Source organism: Desmodus rotundus, chromosome 5, assembly GCF_022682495.2.
Source record: "Desmodus rotundus isolate HL8 chromosome 5, HLdesRot8A.1, whole genome shotgun sequence".
Taxonomy (NCBI): Eukaryota; Metazoa; Chordata; class Mammalia; order Chiroptera; family Phyllostomidae; genus Desmodus; species Desmodus rotundus.
In genome coordinates this window covers 119,239,933-119,261,288 of record NC_071391.1, presented here as the reverse complement: position 1 = coordinate 119,261,288, position 21,356 = coordinate 119,239,933, and the positions used below count along the sequence as shown (strand labels likewise).

Below are 21,356 nucleotides of genomic sequence, written 5' to 3'. Positions count from 1 at the left end.
AAATATGTGTGTATCCTTCACCCACCTTTCTCTAATGTTAATCTTACATGATTATGGTACAATGATCACAGCTAAGAAATTTTACATGGGGCCCTGGCTGGTGTGGCTCTGTGGATTGAGTGCCAGCCTGTGAACCAAAGGGTTGCTGGCTTGATTCCCAGTCAGGCCCCCAGTAGGGGGTGTGTGAGAGGCAACCACACATTGATGTTTCTCTCCCTCTTGCTACCTCCCTTCCCTTCTCTCTAAAAATAAATAAATAAAATCTTTTTTTTAAAAAAAGAAATTTAACATGGAAATAGTACTATTAACTAAACCATAAACTCCACTAGAATTTCACCCGAGTTCCCACTGTTGCCCTTTTTCTGCCTCGTGATCCAATCTGGAATCCCATGCTGCATTTTGTTGTCGTAGCTCCTTTGAGACTGTTCTTTCGTGTTTCTTTGACTTTCATGATCTCACTACTGTTGCCGAGTACTGGTCGATTATTTTATAGACCTCCCCTCAGCTGGGTTCATGGGATATTTTCTTCTGAATGGATTGAGGTTACGCACTTGTGGCAGAACATCACACAGGCAATGTGCTTTTTCAGTGAATCGTATGAGGGGGAATGTAACGTCCAGACGTCTTATCCCTGGTGATGCAAACCCTGTTTACTTGGTTAAGATGGTGCCCTTGACTTCCAATTGCTCATATGCTGTCATGCTAAGGTCTTTCCGGGAGCAGAGATGACAATTGAAGTAGCAGCATCTTTACAGGAGGTGGGATGGAAGGGAAAGGCCTTCCTGACCTTTTACATGTAGCTGCTGGCCGGCAGGCTTATCAAGGGCAGCAACCTTGATGAGATGCCTGAGAGAAGGGAACATAGGATGTCAGCAACCTGACAAAGGAGCCACGAGGTAATACCTCTGAGAATTCGCCATCAGACACAGGCAGGGGACCTGGATCGGCCAAGGGGCCACAGGAGGGCAGCCGTTCCTCCCAGGGGAAGAGCAGCTGATGTGGAAGTGTTTGTGTCTTTCTGGATTTCTGCTCTTCCCTTCATTCTCCACTGCTGTTTACTTTAGTTTTCTGAAACTAAGCCTTCTACACTCACCTGATCTCTGATTTCAACGAAATCCCAGTAAGAATATTTGTCTACTGCTTTCGGGTAATTAAGTTAATTTCCATAAGCTGCCACAGACAACAGCTCCCCTGCCGGTTCTGGTCACCCAACTGTCCCTGGAGGAAACACCCACAATCCAGTACAAAACTATACCACTCAATCCTGGAGATAACACACTGAGCCAAGGTAACACGTTCTTTCTTTCTTTTTTCAAATTGAGATGTAATTCACTCCCTATCAAATTCACAGTGCATAATTCAGTTTTGGTGTTTGGTGTATTTACAAGGTTGTGTAACCACCACTACTATCTATTCCAGAATATTTTCACTGCCTCAAAACCAAATTTCATACCCATTGTCCCTCCCCATTTCCCTCTGCCCCTAGCCCCTGGCAACTCACTAATCTATTTTCTATCTCTATGGATTTGCCTATTTGAACCAAGGTACTTTTCATTCCAAATAATAATAACCAAGATAATCTCAATCTAGCTAACCTAGAATCACACACATACACACACACACACACACACACTCATGAATCTTGATTTTGGCAGCACCTCACCTTTCCCTTTTATACTTTGCTTTCCCTGTCCCACCCCATCCCCCAAACCGTGTCCCAGAGGTGACTTATCTGCATTTGTCCTGCACAGGGTATAACTCATCCTACCCTTCCTTCTTCTATCAAAAACCACATGACATCCTATCAGTGTCCTGCATTTGTGAGGTAATGTTCAGGTAAATTTACCTCTGCTAAGTTGCTAACAAGGAACAGATTCACATTTTAGTAAAGAACTTCTGGAACCTAAGGCTCAGCCATGATGACCAGAGGACCCAGTGTATTTGGGACTGTCCCAGTTTATGCTTGTTGCCCTGGCTTGTTAATAATAACATCCCCTTTCCGTCTCAAAAGGGTGCTGGTTTGGGTGTTTAATTCTATGTTCATCCAACCTTAACGAAAACAAATGACTAATCATGGTAATTAGAGGCATTTTGGTAGGCCAACAGGGAAAATCAATTTAGGTAAATGAAGTTACAATGTTTCTCAAATCAAACCCCAGCTCTACATTCCTATAAAAAAGGTAAAATTCACCAACCTGTAGGAATCAGGGTTTCATCCACAGGCAAAAAAGCATCAGCTTCTATAGTGACTTCATGGTCATAGATATTTGGGGAACCCTGGGAGGGAAAAGGTAGAGAAGATAAGATTTAAAGCTAAGTCTTATTTCACATACTTGCTTTATAACTTCTGCAGAAATGTTTCAGACATTTCTTTAGACACAAACTTTAGAAATCTCATTTGACCTATGGTGATGACTGATAGTTTCACTGAAGTGTGGGTAGACAGGTCCTCAAAATAGCAGCTGATTTATTCGAAAGAAGCTCTCAAGCATGACCCTAGCATGCACTTTCTTTACGAAATGAAATTGTAAAAGTGCAAAGTCAGAGAGATTTGCAAGCCTTTTGCATTTCAGCTGATTAGCAGAGGGGTATCTCCCACACTCCTCACATGCCAGGCAAACAGAAGAGCAAGCTTCGGTGGCCTGCAGCTCAGGTGCTGGAAGGCCTCGCCTCCAGCTCACTGGAGGTGGGGCCTGTCACCGTTTCTCTGGCCCACTTCCCACCCAGACTCTCCTGGCCACATGACAGAAGCCTGGGACTCAGAACTGGGGTCCTTTGGTTTTGAGAGTTTGTCTGTCCCTTCCATAAAAATGCTCTTCCTGGGGAGTCCAAGGCTGGGCAGTGGTCAGAGGCCCTGAGTCTAGATCCAGCTCCCACTGAGTGGCCCCAGGGAGTTACATAAACCTCCAAGAATCTTATTTCCTTCCGTGTAAAACTGGGCTAACGATGCCCCCACCTCTTCCACGGTTCTTGTGAAGAACAGGTTAGTAAAGACATGTCGTGCTGCTTGCAAACTAGAAGATACACAGGTGCATTTCTAATTTAAGAGATTCTTTTTATTATTAATAGGAGTTTATTTTAGAGCTTCACGGAAGAAGATATGAAAGGGACACTAGATGAGGGCTTTTGTTTAGTGAATATTCAAAAATAAGTTAATCCAGTGGTTCTCAACTGGGGACGATTTTGCCCCACTGGGCAACAATTTGACAGTGTCTAGAGATACTTTTGATGGTCCTGGCTGGGGCTGGTAATGTTAACGGCATCTGGTGGGAAGAGACCAGGGATTTACTAAACACTCTACGATGCACAGGACAGTCTTCCCACACCTGCAATGAGGAGTTATCTGGCCCAAAATGTCAACAGCGCTGAGACCGAGAAACCCTGAGCTAAGCTACACTGAAGGTTCTGCTGGGTTCCTGAGAAGTCAGGGGGACAGAGCACTGCGGGTCACGGAAAACACGACCCCACGGTCAGAAAGACGCAGGTCCACGTAATCAAATGGAGCTGTCCTAAGGAGAAGGCCAGGAGTCTAGAGACCTTGAGATTGTGTCCAGACGAGGCAGAAACTGTTTTAATTGCGCTACTGAGAAGGTCTGTTTCTGAAGAACACCTCTTGTATTCTCCCAGCGGGTACAAGCTGGGCCCGGGTAGGAATGGGGGGCAGGCAAGGCTGGGGGTACAGGTCTCTCTTCTAGCTTTGCCCCTTGTTTGGTCCCTGTTCGGACCTGGGAGGGCAGGTCCAAAATGAGAGCCCTGCCTAGGGCCACTCTAGACTAGAGGGGCCACCTCCTGTGTGGCTCTCCATACTGCTACCCTCTTATGCCTCAAGGGGGCTGCCGGCCCCAAAGAGGCTTCTGGGATTGAGGGGTGTCTTCTCTCTGATGAGAGGAGAGAATTTGAGACTGTTTCCTTGGCTTTATCCATTCACCGCTCAGTTCAAGTTTGCGTAGCCTCCCATTACTTGGCTGTATCACAGCTTGTTTATCCACGCTCCTGCCGACAGACTTTTGGGTTGTTCCACTTTTTTTACTGTTATAATAAAGCTGGCAGGGAATTTCCTTTATCTGTTTGTTTCTTAGTACTAAGGAGGGAAGAAAAATGATTCAATATGAAAATCACACGCCAAATAAACTGATGAGTCTGAGATGTTAGGAGGAAGCCTGGGAGAAGGGAAAAAGGTGTTTATTAGGTCTCCCAGTCTCTTCATGGCTATTGGGTCACTAAGCAGCACTAACGTTCCTTCATGAAAGGGGAGCCGGCCTCATTTCATGACCCTGACCTGGCATAACGCGGCGACCTGCTGTGGTGGAATGTTACTGTTGGGTTCATTCCTGTCTAGGCTGATGAGACCTTGCCAAGGAATGCTGATTCACACACAGAACTTAGGTCCATCTCCGAGTTCAATGTTTGTTTTGGTGAACTTGGCTTGGCCGTTACTAGTCTGTAACATTAACTGTTTACAGAGCTCGCTGTGGCCTGCACAGGACTTTAAAGGCCATTTTGGTTTGCTTTGCCACTGCCACCACCTTAATTCAGCTCTTAATCACCTCTAGCAGGATATAACAGACACTATTGGTTACTACCCAGGCCATAGCCACGCCTTTACCAGCACCTTCCCTTTCCCCTAGAAGAACCCTGACCTGTTGATTTACCCTATGCTTGACTAGATATGCAGGGAAAGGACCCCCACCCTGGCCCCAGAGGGCAAATCTCGATTGGTCTAATTCTCTTGCTGGTGATTGGGTTAGATAGGGCATAGGACATACTTTTGGCCAACAAATGTGAGGGAAAGTTTGGTGGGGAGCTTCTGGGAAAAGTTTTGCTTGTTCTTAAAAAGGGAACATTAGTCCTGGCTGGTGTGGCTCTGTAGATTGAGTGTCGACCTCTAAACCAAAATGTCATGGGTTCAATTCCCAGCCTGGGTTGTGGGCCAGGTCCCCAGCTGGCGGTATGCGAGAAGCAACTGATCAATGTATCTCTCACACATCAATGTTTCTCTCCCTTTCTTTCTCTCTTCCTTCCCTTCTCTCTAAAAAATAAGTAATTTGTTTTTTTTTTTTAAAAAGGAACATGAGTACCTGTTGCGGCTCAGTTGCTTGGGCATCTTCTCACAAAGCAAAAGGTCACCAGTTCAATTCCCAGGGGTACATTCCTGGGTTGCAGTTTTGGTCCCTTGGTCAGGGCACGCACAAGAGACAACCATTGATGTTTCTCTCCCTCTCTTTCTCCCTCCTTTCCCCTCTCTCTAGGAATAAAGAAATAAAACCTAAAAAATTAAATAAATAAATAAAATGGAACAGTAGAGATATGAAAAAAAGGAATAGGCCCTTTTTTCCTCTCTTTTTTAAAAATATATTTTATTGATTATGCTATTACAGTTGTCCCATTTTCCCCCCTTTATTCCCCTCTACCCTGCTCACCCCCTCCCACCGCATTCCACCCCTTTAGTTCAGAACTTATATATATAAGTTCTTTGGCTTCTCCATTTCCTATACTATTCTTAACCTCCCCCTGCCTATCTTCTACCTACCATTTATGCTTCTTATTCTCTGTACCTTTCCCCCCTCTTTCCCTGTCTCACTCCCCCACTGATAACCCTCCATGTGAGCTCCATTTCTGTGATTCTGTTCCTGTTCTAGTTGTTTGTTTTTGTTTTTGTTTTAGGTTTGGTTGTTAATAACTGTGAGTTTGCTGTCATTTTACTGTTCATATTTTTTATCTTCTTTTTCTTAGATAAGTCCCTTTAACATTTCATATAATAAGGGCTGGGTGAGGATGAACTCCTTTAATTTGACCTTATCTGGGAAGCACTTTATCTGCCCTTCCATTCTAAATGATAGCTTTGCTGGATGGAGTAATCTTGGATGTAGGTTCTTGCCTTTCATGACTTCAAATACCTCTTTCCAGCCCCTTCTTGCCTGCAAGGTTTCTTTGGAGAAATCAGCTGATCGTCTTATGGGAACTCCTTTGTAGGTAACTCTCTCCTTTTCTCTCGCTGCTTTTAAGATTCTCTCCTTATCTTTAATCTTGACTAATGTAATGATGATGTGCCTTGGTGTGTTCCTCCTTGGGTCCAACTTCTTCGGGACTCTCTGAGCTTCCTGGACTTCCTGAAAGTCTATTTCCTTTGCCATACTGGGAAAGTTCTCCTTCATTATTTTTTCCAATAAGTTTTCAATTTCTTGCTCTTCCTCTTCTCCTTCTCATTCTATGATTCAGATGTTGGAATGTTTAAAGTTGTCCTGGAGGTTCCTAAGCCTCTCCTCATTTTTTTGAATTCTTGTTTCTTCCTTCTGTTCTGGTTGAATGTTTCTTTCTTCCTTCTGTTCCACACTGTTGATTTGAGTCCCGGTTTCCTTCCCATCACTGTTGGTTCCCTGTACATTTCCATAATTTCACTTAGCATAGCCTTCATTTTTTCATCTAATTTGCAACCATGTTCAACCAATTCAGTGAGCATCCTGATTACCAGTGTTTTGAACTGTGCATCTGATAGGTTGGCTATCTCTTCGTCACTTAGTTGTATTTTTTCTGGAGCTTTGATCTGGGCCTTTTTTTTTGTCTTTGGGTGCTATTACATAGTAAGGGGCAGAGCTTTAGGTGTTCACCAGGGCGGAGCAACCTATGTTGCTGCGCTGTGACGCTGTATGTGGGGGAGGGGCCGAGAGGGAGCCATGGTGCTTGCTCTGCTCTCTGCAGGTTTTCAGTCACTTCCCCCACTACCCACAAGCAAAGTGGGCCCTTCTGGTGCTTATTTTTTTAGGTGGGTGGGCTTGTGTACGTTCTAGGACCCTGTGGGTCTCTCTAAGGAACTCTCTTGTGAGGCTGGGAGTTTCTCCCACGGCCGCAACCCCCACAGGTGTTTTCAGTTAGAGATTTTGAGGCTTTATTTCCCCATGCTGGAACCCTGGGTTTCTAGGTTTATCTCACTCCCCAGTTGTTCCTCTTGGTTTATCTGCATGCAAATGTGGGACCACCCAGTCTGAAATCCACCACCTCACTGGTTCCACCAGCCACCGCCTTGCTGCGAGTCCTCTCCATCCAAGTGCCCATCTCTGCCCCTCCTACTGGTCTGGGTGAGTGTTTCTTCTTTATCTCCTTGGTTGTTGGACTTCCATACAGTTCAATTTTCTGTCAGTTCTGGTTGTTTTTTGTTTTTAAATGTATTGTTTTCCCTCTTTTGGTTGTGCGAGGAGGCACGATGTGTCTACCTACACCTCCACCTTGGCCGAAAGTCTCCAGAATAGGTCCTTTTTTGTCTCTAGAAGTGACTACATGAATTTCTAAAGCTGTGGCAACCATCTTGTGACCATAAGGGAAGAAAGGCCAAAACCCTGAAGAAGCAGAATGGAAATACGGAAGAACCTGGGTCCTTGAAGACATACCTACCCAGTCGTACCAGAACCCCAGTTATTGCTTTTCATCTCTAGTTCCCCCAGGCCTGCGTTCAGAGTTCTTTAGGTAAAGTTTCAGTAAGAAATATGTTCTCCCCATTTTGTGTTAGGCAAGAGCAGGAACAGCCAAAAAAGAGAGAGAGAGAAAGAGAAACAACCAACCTGCAACCTGCATAACTTTTCCATTCTTTGAAAAACAGTTCCCCCTTCCCCCCAGGCCTCCAACAGTCAAACTTAGAAGTGATGGCTCCAAGCTTGGCCCCAAGTAGAACAAAAATACTGCTATTAAATGTAAAAACCAAACAAAATAAGAAAATGTATAAGGTGAGCTGACTACCTTAAACACCAAGTTTTGACCTGTTTCCTCAGTGGGGGCAGGGTGGTTTAAGATACATGATAACGTGTCTGGGGGTGGGGCAAGAGAAGTTCCACAAATAAAGAGGCCCCGTGGCCCCAGGCCTGGTGACTGACCATCCACTCTCACCAGAGCACCCCAGAAGGTGACCACCCCGCCCACCCTCAACCCTGGAGCTAGTGGCTGTGGATCGCAGCTGCCCTCACAAAGGCAGTGCACAGAAGGGAGCTGACACTGCCCACCCTCCTGGGTAGGCTTTGTGATCTGGGAAAGTTCTCAGCCTCTGAAAAGAGATTCAGAAATACCTGTCACTTCCAGTCCCTGTAGGATTGGAAGGGAGTAAAAATTCTGGTCAGGAGGGTTCTGCTACCAGGTAAATGGAAAGAGCCTTAGTGAACCTTACATTGCCAGTAAGTCTCCTCCATTGGAACACATGGGCAGAGGTAGTGCTTCCCACATGGTTTCTCTTTCTCTTTCTGAATCCAGTCCTTTAGATCACCCTGATTATAAAACAGGATGTCCTAAGGATATAAAAATGTGGAAAACAGTGAAATATCACCATGATCTATTACCTACACAAAACCACTAATATTTCATTCTGTTTTTGTCAAGTTTCTTTCTGAAGTTATTTTAAAAAGTAGGGTCTTTATGTACACTATTGCAGAGCTTCTTATGGCTGGGTGTGCTTGGTTTTTTGTGTGTTTTGGTTAGTCCTAAGACCTCAACAAGGATAGTGGAAGTTCCTGTAGATAAGGAACAAGCAAGTGAAGAAACAGCTTTCTTATTTTTAAAGGGAGAATTTTGGAAATTATATAAGAACCAATCAACCATACTATCTGAAAAGATCCTGGGGAAAAAAATCAGCAGATCATCAGCAAACTCCTAAAAGAGTGTGAAAATATAATATATTACTAGTTGGCTCTGAACATCACCTCGTGGTAGAAAATCATGCCAAAGTGATTCAAGAATAGTAGAAAATGATGAGTACTTCATATGAACAGGAAGTAATAGATATAATATACAGAGTTTAGCTGAGCTTTTTTATTCGGTCCCTGCATTAATCTCTCTAGCAAGCTAAAACATTAGCTTTAGGAGGGGATGAGGTAGTTTAGAGATTACCTAAGAGGGGCTATGATGTCTACACCACACGTAGGGTGGGCTGCACAGTAGGCACGCACAAATACTGGCCGCATATCTAAAGAGGTTGGGCTGAGCACATTCCCACAAGTCCAAGGGTAGAAAGCACTTTACGTGGAAATAATTTGGGAGGGGAGTAGAAGTGAAGTAGGGCAAGCAAATGTAAGTATATCGTACTAGATGAAAGGGAATTCTTTTTTTTTTTTAATTCATTTTATTCTCATTTGAGAGAGAGGGGAGGGAGGAGAGAGAAAAAGAAACACCAATTGGCTGCCTCCTTTGCACATCACAACTGGGGATCGAGCCTGCAACCCAGGTATGTGTCCTGACCAGGAATTGAACCAGTTACTTTTTGGTTATGGGATGATGTTCTAACCAACTGAGCCACACTGGCTAGGGTGAGAAGGAATTCTTAAAAGAGCTCTTGGGAAACAGATAATTCTCTCAGTGGTACAATGTACTCATCCTATCTTTCTCTATAACTTCCATTTATTAAGCACCTACTGAAGCAGATGCTTTGCTGGGCGCTTTTCATCATCCAGAGCAATTTCCTGCTGGGTTGGTCTCTCCAGCTACTCCCCCAGGTCATTCCACAAACCACAGGGCAGGAGAGAAGAGGCAGGTTACACATGGCACCACCGGAGAGCAGAGGCAAGGTCACTTACCTGGCCTGCCAGGTTGAAATAAGAATGGTTGGTCAGGCTGACTGGTGTGGTCTGACTGGCCTGAGCTCGATAGTTGACCATGAGCTCCCCACCGTCCAGCGTGTATGTTACCCAGACTTTCAACTCCCCAGGGTAACCTTCCTCGCCATCTGGACTGACCCGAGAGAACTGGACGCCATTTGACAGCACCTGAGGGGTCCAGAGGACCTAGGAAAAAAGTGTGTTCAAAGCTGTTTAGTCACTCCAACCCCAAGCTGAATGCCACATTTCCATATTAAAGACAACTGATTCCAGGAAGGGAAATAATGATGAAGTAAATAAGGTTTAAAATAATAGCCTAGATTTTAATTATTCTAAAATTCTGTTTTATACAGAATTTGAGAGAAAACAAACTTCTCTTTACCTACTCACATTTCCAATCCTGTTTTCCCTTAAATTTATATGTATGTGTCTACAATATTTTCTTCCCCTATTTTGAAACTTTTATTTTTTGAAATCTCAACAGCCTATTCTAAGTGGAGCAATACAGAAATATCTGCTGTCTGTTAATAGTATTAAAAATAACCTTAATAAATCAGTTCATCTCTCCTGGGGGTACTATTTACAAACATTTATAAACAAACACCATGAGGCTCTCTATATTCCCTGGGCACCCATTCCACTAGGAAGAGTTCTAGCCCACAAGTCAGGGTTCCTGATTTGGGGGCCATGTTCGGTCCCAGCTCACTGTGTGACCTGGACATCAACCCAGCCCATGAAATAAAGGGGTTGAAAAGTAATCTCAAAGGTATCTTCTCATTCTGGAAAATATGATTCTAAGAGTGAAAAGAAAAATATGAAGAAAAGTTTCCTAAAAGAGTTTTTTGCTTTTGAAAACAGAAATAGGAATCTTGGACGAACACAGTGGTGCCTCTCAACTTTGCCTAACAGGCCCCAGAATGAAGCTTAAGGGGAGGAGAAAACCAACATTTACTGAGTGCTCATTATGAGCTAGAAACTTCACAGACGCTATCTTATCTGTCTCAGAGCTGATTCAACACAGGTACCATTACCCTCACTCAGGAACGACAGGGCTGAGGCTCAGAAAAGATCAACTGCTGTTCCAGGCCCCGCAGCCAGTAAGACAGTGCTTTTGAACCAGGTGGTCTGCTCCTGTTCCTGTACTTTACACTATTAGAGGGTGAGGTGGCCAGAGACCCCTCAGTCTCTTTGGGGAGTCCTGGGGTAAAGGGTCTTTTGCAGACACGAGACTGCCATTTGTTGAGTGCTCACAGCCACTGACCTGGTGATTTACACAAATCATTTCACAAGGTAAGAATTTGGTGGAACATAATTACAATAGTAATCATCATCATCATCATCTTTGCAGGTTAAAGTAGTTGAACAGTGGCAATTTCACATGATTCTAAGTAATATCATTACCCCCATTTTACAGATGAGCAAATTAAGTTCAGTGGAGTTAACTTGCTCACTTCAACCTCCCACATCCCAGGGGAGTAGAGTAGAAACCTTTACTACTTCATGTCCACTGTTTAAAGTGGGAAAAAATCAAGTCATACATGTAATTAGTGACAGAGCTAGGGTTCAATCAAATTCAAGCCTGGTCGTCTACATTATAACACATCTTGGCTTTAGGGAATGCTTGGTTTAAGTCTCCAGGAGGTGAGGCCAAGCACTGCCATCCCAAACAGACTTGAAGGATGACAACGCCGTTGGCCTGAGGAATGGCCTATGAGCGCAGGTTCTGCCCACCCACCCCTGGCTGGATCTCTCAGTGACGCTGCATTTGCCAGGAAGGGGAGCCCAGCAGGAACGAAGGTCTCTGCCTCCACCCACGGTGAAAGCAGCTGGTATTTGAAACATATTCATTGACCTTAGTAAAAAATTAATTTTACACCCTAGTTACCTCCCAGAAATGTTGAACTTTCAAGACACTTAACATATAAAGCTGGTTATATATGTGATGAAAGAAAAAAGAATCCCTCAAATGGAAAATTTTAGGAATAAAATATTTGAAATAAATGTTCTTAGCTTGCTATCTAGTTTTTCTCCTTTGGAGAAAGGACACAATGGAAAAATTTTTGTGTAAACCAATATTATCAGATACCACAGGAAGTAGGATTCCTATTCATGGAAGGATTTCCCTGACCCTATAATTTCAAAATTTCCAGAAAATTCCATAATTTACCCCTTTAGACCTACTTATACCCTTTCTAATCCTGTCAGGTTGTTCAAATTTCATCTTTAAAAAATGTGGTGGCCCTGGCGGAGTAGCTCAGTTGGTCAGAGTGTTGTCCTGATGCATCAAGGTGGTGGGTTCGACCCTTGGTCAAGGGGACTGAGGATTGGTTGATATAAGAATCAACCAATGAATGTGTAAGTAAGTAGGTCAAGAAACTGATGGTTCTCTCTAAAACTCAATGCATAAAAATTTTGTAAAAATGTGTTGATATACTCAATAAATAGAACAATTATTCAGTAACTGTTGAGAGGAAACACGATACAAAGTTCATAGGACAGTGCCCATGGACTATATCAAAACCTACTGTTCAAAACCTTTCCGTGGCTCCATAAAAACATTCCCAGTCTTTCCCCACTTCCCTCTGGGCTGTTGCATAGCCATTCTCTCCAGTCGCAACATAGTGAATGAAACGCTACCCTTTCTTCAAGGGCCGCTCAAACGCCACCTCCTCCGTTGCTATTAACTTGTCCATTCCCAGTTCCTCTATCACACCACTGGTGGCTACATTATGGGTTTGCTGTGGCCCACCTATAGCGCTTGTTTATGGAAGGGTCCCACTTCCTCACTGTATTGTGAGCCTTAGCGAGAAACCCCCATCCTATAATGTGCCTTGGTTCACAGAAGGGGCTCAGCTGGCATGCTACATTCAAGGATATGTATATGTATACTCGCTACATTCATACAGGGCAAACCTGTTAAACAACACCCCAGAAAATACCACAGGAGAATAGAGGGAACAGGAACAATCTGGAACAAGGTGCTGTTCGGAGGCTCCTCTGAAGATCCGTGTCCAAGCAGGGCTGAGCCTAACTTCCTCTGGCTGGGGTCTGCCCGCAGACCTGGCATATCCCAGAGGCCCTCTGGATTTGTGCCTCCCTGGAGTGAGGAGTCCTCTCATTGAGCAAAAGGGAACTGACAGGGCAGTCTGGGTCTTGTCCACAGACAGGAAGCTGGTGGGGCAGGGGAAGCAGAGAGTGACCAACTTCCTTCTGAAGGATAGGTGGTGGTCAGAGGCAGGAAAGAAGAAATTGTGGCCCTAACTGCATACGCATTCCTGTCTTTTCCAGGAAATAACCTGGGTGCTATAATTGAAAGGCAGGTTAACTACCGAAATTATCTCCCTCGCAGCCTGAAATTAGACTCGTAAGAAAGTCACTTGGGGTTAGCCAGCTGACTCCCACCCAGCCAGGGAGCAGAAGGCCAGGCATTCCCACTTCAGGGAGAAGCTGTTTGATCAATTTGCTTTCCTAACCTTGTTTTTCCAGGGTTTCACTTGGGGAATGGGAGTTTTAATGTGGAAAGGGGAAGCTGGAGAGAGCAGGAGGTAATGTTGAGTCATGGGAGGGTAGGCCTGGATGCAGAGGGCTTTTATAGACATGGGGCCAGGGGCTGTTGGACTGGAGGCACCCCCAGTGGTGGCTGTGGTGGACAGCAGCACACGGAGCACAAGAATGAGGGCTTCTGGCCAGGCAGCCTGCTTAGGAGTGTGTGGCCTTCCAGACTCTCAGATGTCTCATCTGGTGATAATACAGGGTGAGAGATAATATATGCAAATACCTTGTTTAGTAAGTAAGTGGTTAGGTATTATTTTCAATCCACTTTCCTGCTGTGCCTAAGGAAAGTCCCTCCCTGTCCTTCCTAAGTCAAAGGCCATTGTCCTTCCTTGCACTCGGGGCTGTGCTGCCTGTTATAGTCAGATGAGCTAGACAAGGGTGGGTCCTGGAACAGGGCCAGTGCCTCTGCTCATCTGAACCACAGGAGCAACCTCTTTCCTGAATCACCTTTCCATGCATTTGCTCCAGGGCCTGGGATTGTGCCTGGTAAACAGAAGGTATGCTGGAAGGTACTTCGTGAAGTGTGCCAGGTGAGGACTTGACCCAATGCCCCCACTCACCTTATCAAACCCTCTGATGCCTCCATGCAGACTGTTGGGCCCGTTGTTAACGGCCAGCTTGACCTCCTTCCCATCTAACGTGAATGTTCCTTTGGCAATTCGGTTGGCCACCCTGCCAACCACTGCTCCAAAGTAGGGCTGCTTCTGGAGGTAGCCTGCAAGGACATGGCATTGCAAAGTTTTTGAAAACTTCAAACTTAAGGCAAGGCTCACACGGCTACACACCTGTTTCTCCTGGGAGCATATCCTCATGGAAACACAGAAAAATGCTGTCCTCTACACATGGCCTTTTCCCTTTACAAAAGCAGTAAACATTTTTAAAGGACTTTGATTTAAATCATCTTTCATCACCAGAGAAAACCAGTGTTAATATTCTGAGGTACATCCTTCTGTCTTCTAGCATATGCCCACATATGCTTTCCTTCTTTTTTTATTCAACTGGGGTCTTAGTATGCATGCTGCATTGTAATCTGCTTTTTTGCCTAGGCTGATCAATTTTTTCACTAAAAATTATTTTTTGTGTAGACTTGAGAAGAAACTAATCTTATCTTTCTTTCTCCTTTCATTAAAAAAAAATCATACAATCAGTACATTAAAATGTCCTTTAAAGAGTGTTAAATAGCCATGGCGGGGTAGCTCATCTGGTTGCAACGTCATCCAGATACTCCAACACTTCGGGTTTGATTCCTGGTCAGGGCACATACAAGAAGCAACCAATGAATGCGTAAATAAGTGGAACAACAAATAGGTGTTTCTCTCTCTCTAAAATCAATCAATAAATTTTAAAAAAATTAAAAAGAGCATTAACTAATACACAAGTACATAGATTGGTCTTGCCAGAGGAAATATAGGCACCCAGTTAAATATGAACTTCAAATAAACAATGAATAGTATTGTAGTATAAGTATGTTCATATTATTGTTATACATGGCATATACTACACTTTAAAATATTCATTGTTTATCTGAAATTCAAATTTGATCGGGCATCTTGTATCTTTATTTGCTGAATCTGGCAAGCTTAGTGAAGAACAAAACATGAAAGCTCTCCTCTGCCTCTCCACTCCTCTCCTTCCCAGGGATAACCACTGCTGACAGTGTAATGAGAAACTGCTCACATGCACTTATACATGTGTTTACGCTAACAGCATATTAGCAAATACAAATACACAAACACATCCTATATACATACGTAAAGAGAATTATACCATACACATGTTCTGCAACATTTTCAGTTGTCAAATGTCTTAAGATCTTTCCTTGTGACTACACATATCCACCTACTATATTCCTTTAAAAAATATTTTATTATTTTTAGAGAGAGGGGAAGGGAGAGAGAAAGAGAGGGAGAGAAACATTGAATGGTTGCCTCTCCCATGTGTCCCAACTGGGGACCAGGCCCAGGCATGTGCCTTGACCAGGAATTGACCCGGCAACCGTTTGCTTTGAGGGATGACACCCAACCGAGCCACACTGGTCAGGGCCCATATTCCTTTTGATGGCCACATGGCGTATTGATGAGCACAAACTGTTGTCAGCTTTCTAGGAGGGTTTTGAAAGAAATAGGGCTAGTGTCCTGTACGTACAACTCTCTCTGTGCCCGGGCACGTCACAGTACTGTCCTTCTCTTTAAATTCCTCTAACCCTATAATCTTTTAGTTTAGATTACATGGGCAGAGATTAAGGGTTGGAGGTAGTTTGTTTTTGTATTACCACAAGGATTACTTTCTGTTCTATCTTTCACTCAGATGCCCTTGGAATTCCATTTCCCTTCCCTGCACTGCTCTGCATCCATCACATCTACTGCAGATCAGAAGAGTATGCAGTTCAAGCATATGAATCACTTTCACCATGGCTGGAGGGGCTCTGAGGGTATGGACCCTGAACCGATCAGGCCAGTTACAGGTCACAGGTTCCCATTACTCAACAGGCTGCGCCTAAATGAAACATTAATCTTCTCTTCCAGGTCTTTCCTGCTTCACGTCTTTGTTAATCTATGGGTCCTCAGAGTTCTGCCCATAGACTATTGTTAACAGTGAACACTGCGTGCTTTCAAAGTCTCAGTCACTTTCTAAGTGCTCTACATTTAACTTATTTCATCCTCAGAATGCTTCTGTAACTTAGACATGATTATTACCCTCACTTTATAGTGAGAACAGAAAGGTTAAGTAGCTTGCCCCCAAACACACAGCTAGTTATGATAGAACCAGGGTTTGAATGCAAGCAGTCTGGCTCCTAAGTACATGTTCTTGAGTATGACATTACTTGGAAAGCACAAGGCTTTCTGGTTAATTGATCTTACTACGGTCTCTGAGCACAGGCCAGGCGGATCCCTCTGTGAGCTCCCACCTCTCCCTGCACTCTCCTCTCTTTCTGAAGCTGTCCCTTTAAAACTCCTTAGACTAGGTAACCAAAGGAGTCCCAAAGGGCCAAATCATCTTTTCTTGGTTTTTGCTTCATGTTTTTGTTTTTAATAGACTCTATTTTTTTTAAAAGCAGTTTTAGGTTCACAGACAAATCAAGCAGAAAGTACAGAGATTTCTCATACACCCCCGGCCCCTATACATGCACAGCCTCCCCCTTTATCAACATCCTCCAGCAGAGTGGTGCATTTATTATAATTGATGGACCTACCCTGACATATCACCATCACCTACAGTCCACAGTTTACAGTAGGGTTCACTTTTGGTGGTGTACATTCTATGGGTTTGGACAAATGTATGACACGCATCCTCCGTTATATTATACAGAGTATTTTCACTACTCTAAAAATCTGGTACACTGCCTGTTCATCCCCTCCCATCCCCCGAGTCTCTGGCAACCACTGATCTTTTTACTGCCTCCATAATTTTGCCTTTTCCAGAATGTCCTATAGTTGGAATCATACAACGTGTAACCTTTTCAGATGGGCTTCTTTCACTTAGTAATATGCATTTCAGGGTGCTCCCTGTTGTGTCATGGCTTGATAGCTCATTTCTTCTTGGCACTGAATAATATTCTATTGTCTGGATGAACCACAGTTTATTCATCCATTTACCTACCGAAAGACGTCTCGTTTGCTTCCAAGTGCTGGCGATTATGAATAAGCTGTTATAAACACCCATGTGCAGGTTTTTGTGTGGGCATCAGTTTTTAACCCCTGTAAGTAAATACCAAGGAGTACAATTGCTGGATCATATGGTTAGAGCATGTGTCGTTTTATAAGAAGCCACGACACTGTCTCCCAAAGTGGCCCTGCCGTTTTGCATCCCCACCAGCAGTGAGTGAGCGCTTGCTTCTCCCTGTTCTCGCCAGCATTTGGTGGTGTCAGTGTTCTGAACCTCGGCCATGCTAATAGGTCTCATTTTCATTTGCACTTCTCTGATGACATACGATGTAGACATTCGTCTGTTTTTCAGGAGTTCAAAAATGTGAATACAGAATTTCTGTTCAAAAATTGTTTGGCTGTATCTATTTTTGACTCCTACGATGATTCATTCAGAAGTGCACACTGAGCCCTTTCTCTGTCAGTCAGAGCTTAGCAACACGGACAAACCCAACAGCAAGGCTGCTGCCTCGTGGGCTTGCAAGAATTGTCTCAACCGGAAATGGTTATTAATAAGCTCGTGGAGATATGAAGCACTTGCTAGTCCTTGGTTTAGATGAAGCATTTTTAAGGATTAAACTGTAAGGACAGCAGAAACCACTGCTCCCAATTGTCTCTGGAAAACTTTTTTTTTTTAGTTTTTATTTTTACTTATATTTAGAGAGTGAGGAATGGAGGGAGAAAGAGAGGGAGAGGAACATCAACGTACAAAAGAAACATCAATTGGTTGCCTCTCACATGTCCCCAACTGGGGACCTGGACAGCAACCCAGGCATGTGCCCTGACTGGGACTGAGTTTGCAGGCCGGCTCTCAATCCACTGAGCCACACCAGCCAGAGCTGGAAAACTCTTTGGAACAAATGGATTTTATACTGTCTTCACATGTTAGTAAACTTTTATATCAAATTAGAATTACAATATGTGACAGTCCCCAAATTATGCATAGGACATGACTAAAATGCTTGTTTGAAATGCAGAAAGTACTATTTTCTATGAAAAAAGGAGTTTCTGGGTCAAGCCAGGAATGCTGACTTAACCAAGTTGAATGTCGACGTAGGATCAAGGGCAAAGGAAAAGTTTGTCTATTGTTTTTTGAACATGGGACTAGCCAGGCCACAGTCATAAGTGCTTACCCATGGGGTATGGTCCTTTCCATCCCTCTAGCCTCCCAAGGATCCCAGCTACAACATGCACCTCAGACAGCCAAACATTAGCCAGAGTGCCCTGAAGTCTCAAATAAAGTTGCTCCCTAGTCTCAGCCAAAACCTCCACACCCTGATCCGCCTTCCTATGGCTTTTTGAGGGACACACACATTAGTTTAATGACGAGCACTTCAAGGATCCAAAATATTTTATATATTTTTAAATGGCTGCTGGCTGTCCCAGATGAATGTCTATGCCATTTTCCCCCCCAGTGTTAACAAAGTGAAATAAAAAGTTCAAGTAGTGTGAGGGAAAATATTTGGGGGGAGGGCAAAGGAAGGAAAGAAGATAAGACTGATTAACTCTTCACCATAGTTAGGTGCTATCAGAGCCAATAGCACATTTAATCAACATTATCCAGTTGTTTTAAGTGAGGAAAGAGGTCTGGAGAGATTAAATCACTTGCTGAAGGTCACACTGCTTTAAGGAACAGAGCAGATCTAACCAGGAATTCTCAACGCTGCTATGAGGGCATTGTTGGGCATTTATAATGTTAAACTGCAGCGTCTACACTGGTCCCTTTTCCTCAGGGTACTCCCTCTTATGATCAGGTTTTCTAAGAGCACTAGTTTATTTTCTCTAGTGTTCCATAGTGGCTCTCATGCAGTCATAGCTGGGTGTCTGGTGGTAATCGGGTCAAAGGGGGGAGGCAGAAGGGAAGGACTTGCATTGATTGTATGGGTATTGTTTGTACCTGTGGCTTATAAGCGAATACTCTCATCATAGGTTTTGAAAGAAATCATAATGACTGTAGATGGGACATGCGGATGAAAAACATTTAAAAATATTTTGCCCTGGCTGGTGTGGTTCAGTGGACTGAGTACTAGTCTGTGAACCAAAAGGTCGCTGGTTCGATTTCCAGTCAGGGCACATGCCTGGATTTTGGGCCTGGTCCCTGGTTGGGGACGTGCAAGAGGCAACCAATCAACATTTCTCGCACCAATGTTTCTCTCCCTCTCTTTCTCCCTCCCTTCCCCTCTCTCCAAAATTAAATAAATAAAATATTTTTTAAACATTACAAATATTTTAAATACACACACTAAAAAACACCCCAGCTGAAAAACTCACAGGAGGCATGACTTATTTTTCCCAGCCTATCAACTAAAAGATCATATGATCTACCTCTTTAGAATGCTACAGAAGAAAAATCTCATTTTCCCAGGGAGAAATTGAGCCATTCTGACCGCAGGTCATGGCCATCACCCAAGCAGGTTACATAATCTATCTGGGAAATTGGAAATAGTTCACACCTAACCTGGCAGTTACAAAAGGACCATGTCTCATGGAATTCTCCGTGCTTAGCTCTTCCCCATAGCTCAAAACATTTTTGGGGACATAATAATGAAGGTAACCCCATACTCTGTCACATCTTACTGCTTCAAGTTATTTGCCTCTGTTTGTTTGTATGGCATTTACTGTATTTTTCGGACTATAAGACGCACTGCCCAATTTGGGAGGGAAATGGGGGTGCATCTTATAGTCCAAATGTAGCGCACCTGCCTCGCTGGGGGGGCAGGAGAGGGGGCGGCGGTGGAGTGGGGTTGTTTTTCTTATTTTCCTCTAAAACCTAGGTGCATCTTATGGTCCGGTGTGTCCTATAGTCCGAAGAATGCGGTACATACTCAGACATTCTTTAAGACTCTATAGTGAAAATTAAGTCTCCTTCCTATCCCTGTACCCCAGCTACCCAGAGTCTTGGCTTGAGGACAACCACGGTGGCCAATTTCTTAACATGAGTTTCAATACACTAGAATTGATAGAAATAGCAGACAGCCATTTCACACAACTGTTTTGTGCAGGTTGTCGGTGGGGACCCATCGGTAGCTTTCGTCACTGTGCAAACATCACAGAGCACACTTACATGAACCTAGATGGTACAGCCTGCGACACATCTAGGCTAGATGGTTGGTGCACTGCCATAGCATGTGAGGCCCAACCTGGACCAAAATATTGTCATGTAGCCTTGACTGTAAACTGATTGAGACAATTTTGTGTCTTGTTATGAAGGCGTCTTTATTTTGGCAATACGAAAAGAGCCTACAAAAAACTTGAAGGGCAGGGCCTTAAAACGGGAACAAAGGCCCACCTGCAACAACCTCAACGAGAGCTGAATATATTAGAAAGTGTAACTTTACAGCCTGAGGGCTTTATCCCAACTTCTCTTTTAAAAACAGCTCATTTCCTTTTAAAATAAGTAAGTTATCTAAATTATAGCATAGGAATTAAAATTCTCTCCCGATGCTTTTTGTGAAGCCCGTGATGCCTCCTGGTTAAGAAAATGCTTTTTAACTTTCTCAAGAGGTATTGCTAGCATGTGGGGTAACACAGTGCAAGTCAGGGGATCTGAGGGGTGAGGGTTTTTTCTCCCCTTTAAGAACATTTGAGGAAAATATTTTCTTTCACTTGGATGCCCACAAAAGTCACAGACTCATAGAGACAATTGCATAAATGTTCTCACCAAATCGGCACTTCGATGCCTGGTGCTTCCCAGGTGCCGTCAGCATGACATACATCTCATGTGAATTCCAGAAAGACACGGTGTTCTTTAAGCTCCGTGTGACTCACACCAGCTATAAAAATGGTATGAATTGAGTGTGTGTGTGGGGGGGGGGGGGAGGGTGGTTACCTCCTGAATGCTGATAAGGCAGAGATGGAAATGAGGTGATGCAAACAGGTGCTCTTAGCTTATCATCTCCAATTCTTTCCTGGTTCTGCAATTGGAGACCCAATACTTAATTCTTTGACTCCACGGGCAATTTTGCACCAGTCAAGTAATCTCTTTATTGTTCTGTGTCAGCATAACCATAAAAAATGGTTATGCTATTAACAGAAAGAGGTGACTCAGCAAAATGACTCTAAGAAATCCTCTCTTTTTTTTTTTTTTTGCTCTCCTCCTTCCTTAAGAAATCCTCTTTTGTCATTTGTCAACCTTCTTGACTTTGAAGACAGATGTGAACCCTCACCCCCAGAAATTCAAGGGGATGTGGAGCTGATTTTCCCTATATCCTTGCACCTTCTCACCCTTGAGCCTCCTGTGAAGATTTGCCGAAGTTACCAAAGAAATTCTGCTGAGGATTACCTACCCCCTCTCCAAGTCCAGCCGTGGAAGCTCCAAGGCAAACACAACCAGAGGGGAAGGAATAGGATCCTCAGGAATATTCCTATAACACACTGAGCAAATTTCAGTCTCCTAAGGGAAAACCAACACTCTCACGAGCTTTCTGTTGGCCTGTAACCATGAGCCATGCGACAGATCTAAAGAACCAAACAGACAGAAAGACACACCTAAAGGAAAACTTCAAAATTCCTCTCTGGGCAGATTTTGTCCACGCCTCTACCACTGAGCAGAGGATGTTAATTCTCAACACTATTTCATTGCCAA

General features: G+C 43.8%; 1 protein-coding gene across 1 annotated transcript in view; it reads right to left on the bottom strand.

The window, feature by feature from the left end:
* Positions 1-21,356, bottom strand: part of GALM (galactose mutarotase) — a 49,059-nt gene that overhangs the window by 26,409 nt on the left and 1,294 nt on the right. Inside the window, exons 2-4 of the mRNA XM_024552913.4 lie at positions 13,688-13,842; positions 9,552-9,758; positions 2,196-2,277 (exon numbers count right to left, since the gene is read on the bottom strand). Coding sequence (XP_024408681.2) covers positions 2,196-2,277; positions 9,552-9,758; positions 13,688-13,842 — 444 coding nt within the window. The remainder of the gene's footprint in view (positions 1-2,195; positions 2,278-9,551; positions 9,759-13,687; positions 13,843-21,356) is intronic.